The 6,477-nt window shown below is 38.4% G+C and overlaps 1 protein-coding gene across 1 annotated transcript; it reads left to right on the top strand.

The window, feature by feature from the left end:
* Positions 1-454: 454 nt before the first annotated feature.
* On the top strand, positions 455-5,665 carry LOC142231374 (uncharacterized). The gene has a single exon (XM_075301984.1). It carries the CDS (start codon positions 455-457, stop codon positions 5,663-5,665), a length of 5,211 nt encoding a protein of 1,736 aa, XP_075158099.1.
* The last annotated feature ends 812 nt before the right edge of the window (positions 5,666-6,477 follow it).

Here is a 6,477-nt window from a genome sequence, read left to right as displayed (position 1 = left end):
ATTGTACTAGCGACATACATTACACTCGCTCATTGTCATGAGTAACTATACTTAATTAGTAATAAAAAGAACCTTTGCTTGAAATCAATGAGAGAAATTTCCCATATTATTTCCAAATATTTGGGCCTCCTCATTACTTTTGATAGTCATATCGTTCCCTTTTTCTGTCTGACCAGCAAGCAGTTAACATTGGCGATAAGTATAGTTCAAGAAAAAGTGTTTGTAAAACATATTCTTTCAAAACTTGAAAATAAATTTGAATACTATAAATTTCGAATTCCTAACTTTTTCTTTTCTTGATTTCGATCGATCTATTACTTTACGTAAACATTTGGTGCCGAAACCCGGGAATTCGCGATTTAATTCAGATTTTTTGTGATTTTTTACGGATAATTTTCTTTTCTCGAATAAAAAGGACCGCGTGTTTTTTTATTGATTTTTTCTGCGTTTGATTATGGGTGATTTAGAGGTAATGATTCAAAGACAACGTGACGCGTTGGTGTTTTTGCGAAAGTATGCGGATCGATTCGATTCGAAGCAAGACTCTTTGAGAACTTCAGGTTATGTGACTTCTTTGGCACAACGCGTTGACGACATTTTCAATATTTTCGAAAGTCAACATCAAGAAATTCTTCGAGTTGTGCAAGAAGAGTCATTGGATGAGGGACATGTTCCGTATTTAGATGAGGATTTTTATTTTGAGTTTTCGGAATTGTATTTTACTTTCAAAGGAAAGCTTCTTGATGCATTGCCACATAACTCTACTCAATCACCTTTTGCTAGTACTTTCGCTGTGCCACATAGCCGCGTGGATACGACCATCGGTGTCGACACGAGATTACCTAAGATATCATTGCCAAAATTTACGGGAGAATATATGGAGTGGATCTCCTTCCGCGACATATATTTCTCCCTTGTCCATAACAACGATTCCTTAACTAAGATCCAAAAGTTTTATTACCTCAAGGGTACTTTAAGTGGAGAGGCTGCAAATTTGATTAAAAATATATCTGCCACTGATGCGAATTATGACTCGGCTTGGAACATTCTCGAATCAAGATACCACAATAAGAGGATAATTGTGGGTAACTTGATAGGTAAATTATTTGGTATTGAAAAGTCAGATGGTGGATATATTTCCATCAAGAATTTGCTCGACTCTACACAGGAATGTTTGTCGTCTTTGAGGAATCTAGGTATGGATACTCAAAGTTGGGATCCTATCATAATACATCTTATTGGACAGAAGCTGGATTTACAGACTCGTAAGGAATGGGAACAATCCCTACGTTCGTCTACTGAAATCCCAAACCGTGCTGAAATGTTTGAGTTTCTAGAGAGGACTTTTAGAACTCTTGAATCTCTTAGAGATAATTTTCCAATGGATAATATGAGGGGCAATTCAAAAAATGTTAAATCCAGTAAAATGAGTTCTAAGAGGACGACTTGTAATGCAGGTAAAATTTCAAAGCCTGTTAAGGGCCAATGTTCTTATTGCAATAAATTGCACCCTTTGGCCAAATGTTATAAATTTTTGGCTCTGAGCTTCTCAGATAAAAATAAATATGTTTCTACTTCGGGTATTTGTCGCAATTGTCTTTTCCCCGGCCATAATCCTGATACTTGTGTGTCACCTTTCCGTTGTATTACTTGTCACCAGCCTCATCATACTGTCCTCCACAGTACTGAGCCTGAAGTCCCAGATTCTATTAATGAAAATTGCCCTACGTCCTCGAATAATAGAATTACTTCCCATTTTGGCAATTCCTTCCAATCTGTACTTCTTTACACTATTCGCTTGATTGTTAACTCGAACCATGGTCGATTTCCTCTGAGAGCTTTGCTTGACCCGGGCTCACAGGGCAGTTTAATAACGGAATCGGCGGTTCAGATGATGGGCCTTAAGAAGGACAGGTGCAATTATGAAGTAGTCGGGATAGGTGAAGGTAAATGTAGTTTTTCACGGTTTTCTGTTGACGTGAGTTTATTCACTCGTAGAAATGAACCGGTTATTTCTTGTAGGGCTTTGGTCCTGACGAATTTGTCATCATACACTCCGGAATATTTTTCGAGAAATATTTCTTTGCCAAATATTGACAGTGAAAATTTGGCTGATCCCCAATTTTACAATGCGGATAAAATAGATATGATTCTGGGGTCCGATATCTGCTCAATGATAAAAATACCTGCAGAATCATTTGTCCATGGTGAACTCTTTTTTCAGAATACTCATTTTGGTTGGGTATTTTCTGGCCGCACAGGCTCTATATCTTCCAATAGGGTTCACATTCATAATACCAATCTGGAGTCTATTTTGAAATCGTTTTGGGAGCAGGAAGAGGTGGCTTCAAGCAGAGATTTAAATGCTGAAGAAATTTCTTGTGAGGCTCATTTTGAGCGTACTACAAAGAGAACCAGATGTGGTCACTATGAAGTTGATTTACCATTTAAATCTCTTCTACGAGATAATTCTCTGCCTGTGGTGAGTAACAATGTTGACAACGCATTTAGGCGTTTTAGGCAATTAGAAATATCTTTCTCGAGACGCTCGACCTTTGCAGACTCTTACAGGACATTCATGCGCGAATACGAATCCTTGGGTCATATGTCCAGGATTGGGACATATCCAAGGGATGTTCGACATAATTCCTACTTTCTACCTCATCATGGTGTCTTTAAAGAAGACAGTTCTACCACTAAGATGAGGGTGGTATTTGATGGTAGTAGCCACAGGAAGGGTATGGATTCTCTCAACGATTTACTATCTGCGGGGCCAGCCCTTCAGAATGAATTACCTACTGTTATAACTCAGTGGAGAAGACATAGAATAGCCTTCACTGCGGACATTGAAAAAATGTTCCGACAGATAATGGTTTCTCCACATCATCGTAAATTTCAGCAGATTCTTTGGAGGTTCAGGCCTTTTGAAGAAATATCGATATATGAGCTAAACACGGTGACGTATGGTACTACATCCGCACCATATTTAGCTATCAGGGTTCTTCGAAAACTGGCTCATGATTTTTATTCCGAATTTCCTGAGGCTTCAAGAATTTTGCTGTCCGATACATATGTTGACGACATTTTGTCGGGCTCTGACTCTTTTGAGAATGCACTACTTTTATATAGAGACTTGTGTGGTCTTCTTAAGAAGGCTGGATGCAATCTCAGAAAATGGACAACGAATTCTGTGGATTTACTTCGTGAAATCCCCGAGGAACACAGGGACCCATCCATAGTTTTTGATTTTAGTAAGGATAAAACTATCAAGACGCTGGGTATACAGTGGAACACTGACGACGATTCATTTTCGTTCAAGATAGTACTTGCTGAGTCTCACACTCCAACGAAAAGATCAATTTTATCAGAATCTGCTAGGCTATACGATCCACTGGGTTGGTTGACCCCATGTACAGTTGTCGCAAAGTCCATATTTAAAAGTCTTTGGGAACACGGAGTTGATTGGGATTCAGAAATACCGGAATCTATTAGCAATCGCTGGCTTAAATATCGTTTTTCATTACCTGATCTGGAAAGGATAAGAATTCCTAGATGGATTAACTGGTCAAAGCACTCAAAAGTTGAATTGCATTGCTTTTGTGATGCATCAACAGTAGCATATGCGGCTGTTGCCTATACAAGAGTCGTGACCACTAGTAATATTGTTGTCAACCTGATTCAGGCCAAATCCAAAATTTCACCCATTAAAGTTTTGACAATTCCACGTTTGGAATTGTGCGCAGCATCCTTGTTGATTAAGGTGGTTCAGAAAATCAAGATCTCGTTAAGAGATTTGCAAATTTCGAAATTTTATTATTGGAGTGATAGTTCAACTGTTTTAAGTTGGATAAGAAAATCTCCTTCCAACTGGAATGTTTTTGTCGCCAACAGGGTGGCAGAAATTCAAAGATTTAGTGACCCACTGGAATGGCGGTATATTCCATCGGGTCTGAATCCGGCAGATTCTGCTTCGCGAGGAATTATTCCTGGGGAATTGGTTGAGAATGAAATTTGGTGGCGTGGACCAAATTTCCTTTATGAATCTTCGGATTTGTGGCCCCAGAATCTTCCCAATTTGGAAACGAATCTGGAAGAAAAGGGGGCGAAGATTTCTGCTCATAATTCAGAGGTTTTGCAGTATCCTGAAATTTTGCAAAAATACTCTAAATTAGAAACCCTGCTACGGGTGCTTTCTTTATGTACAAGATTTGTACACAATTGCCAAGACAAGAGGAACAAGCAAATAGGATTTCTTACGACGTCAGAAATTAATCTAACTTTACATTCTCTTGTCAAATTGACACAGAAAATTGACTTTCCTGATGAGTTTAAGCTGCTTGCTTTAAAGCGTCAGATAAGAAACAGTTCCATTTTGAAGCTTATGCCTTATCTGGACGAGGATGGTATTGTTCGTGTAGGCGGACGCCTACAAAATTCAGATTTACCTTATTGTGTAAAACACCCCATTATATTGGCAAAGTCAAATCCTTTATCTAAACTTTTGATTTTAGATGCACATATTAGGACACTTCATGGTGGCATTACATTGACCATGTCGTATGTAAATCGTAAATTCTGGATAGTGTCAGGTAACCAATTGGCGAAAACTATTATACATAGATGCATGCCATGCTTTCGACAATCAGCCAAGACTGCTCGTCAAATCATGGGGAATCTGCCTAGTATCCGTATTAAGCCATCACGTCCTTTCAAGCATAGTGGGGTAGATTTTGCAGGCCCCATAACAATTAAAGCCTCTTCTGTTAGGTCTTCTGCGACTTCCAAGGGCTATATATGCCTATTTATTTGTATGGTCACAAAGGCCATACACTTGGAGGCCGTTTCGGACCTTACCACCAATGCATTTCTGGCGGCATTTCGACGCTTTGTTGCCAGAAGGGGAGCTTGCACAGATTTATACTCTGATTGTGGCACGAATTTTATTGGGGCCTCCAAAGAGCTCCAAATTTTACATAGTAGGAAGTCCAATTCATTGCACGACGATTTAAAGCAAGCACTGAGCTTATGCGAGACGAACTGGCACTTCATTCCACCAGCTTCACCAAATTTTGGAGGTCTTTGGGAAGCTGGTGTCAAGTCGGCTAAATTTCATCTAAAACGAATAACTAACGAACGGCTTTTGACCTTTGAGGAGTTAAGCACATTACTATGTCAAATTGAGGGTTGCTTAAACTCTCGACCCCTTGCTCCTTTGACACCAGATCCAGCGGACTTTGATGTATTGACTCCTGGCCATTTTTTAATTGGCGAGCCAACAGTTTGTATTCAGGAACCATCGTTGCTTGAAACCCCAGTCAACTATCTTACACGATGGAAATATATAGAAAGGTTAAAGCAACATTTCTGGAAAAGGTGGCGGAACGAATATCTCAACCGACTACAGGCTAGACCAAAATGGTTAAGTCCAGAACCAAATGCGAAAGTTGGAGATTTGGTTTTAATCGCAGATGAGAGATGTGGTCCTGGCCAATGGCAACTTGGACGTATAAAAGAAACGCATTCTGGAGCCGATGGACACATAAGGGTGGTATCGATTCTAACAAAAAATAAAATATTAAAAAGACCTATCTCTAAAATTTGCTTTCTTCCAGGAGATTCACCAGACCAGCCAACACCAATAGCCCAAAAGACAATAGCCAACTAAGCATACCTTCAATTTACAACGGGGCCTTGTTCAAATCGCTGTGAGTCGGAGCATAGCGGAGCTGTGATGCTCAACTAAAATACTCCCAACGAATGGCCTCCGCTTAATTAATCATCATCAAAAACAGTCGTTCTTCGGGGGGAGAATGTTGGCGAAAATGTTCTTCCTCCAACCTAACAGAAATAATTTTTACCATATTTCATAATTTACTTTTTAAATACTTAATAATGATCTTCATTCATTCATATAATACTTATAATTTAACATATTTTCTTCTTTAACAGACTCTGTAGTTTATTTCTTTACATTTCCTTGCATTCTGTTAAATTTCTTTGCATTATGTTAACATTATAAATTCATTCATACTTTATTTATCGTCTACACTGCATTGCTAAAGTAATTGTTAAAATTTCCCATACATAATTGTTTTTGTTTGAGGTTTCGATTCATATTACTCTCATTTTTTTCTATCCTCTTTAACAAGCAATAACATAGAAATAGCAACTACAATAGCAATGGCTTGTGCGTTAGCTAGCATATGCATTGATCCATTGATATTGTTGTTGCTGTTTTTTTGTTTCTTAATGAATATTGTACTAGCGACATACATTACACTCGCTCATTGTCATGAGTAACTATACTTAATTAGTAATAAAAAGAACCTTTGCTTGAAATCAATGAGAGAAATTTCCCTTATTATTTCCAAATATTTGGGCCTCCTCATTACTTTTGATAGTCATATCGTTCCCTTTTTCTGTCTGACCAGCAAGCAGTTAACATTGGCGATAAGTATAGTTCAAGAAAAAGTGTTT

Source organism: Haematobia irritans, chromosome 3 (assembly GCF_050003625.1).
Source record: "Haematobia irritans isolate KBUSLIRL chromosome 3, ASM5000362v1, whole genome shotgun sequence".
NCBI classification, from domain to species: domain Eukaryota; kingdom Metazoa; phylum Arthropoda; class Insecta; order Diptera; family Muscidae; genus Haematobia; species Haematobia irritans.
The sequence above is the reverse complement of the archived record's forward strand: the minus strand, read 5'-3'. Positions and strand labels throughout refer to the sequence as shown.

Coding starts and splice junctions, on each gene's coding strand:
- LOC142231374 (XM_075301984.1), top strand. CDS start 455: ATGGGTGATTTAGAGGTAATGATTCAAAGACAACGTGACGCGTTGGTG.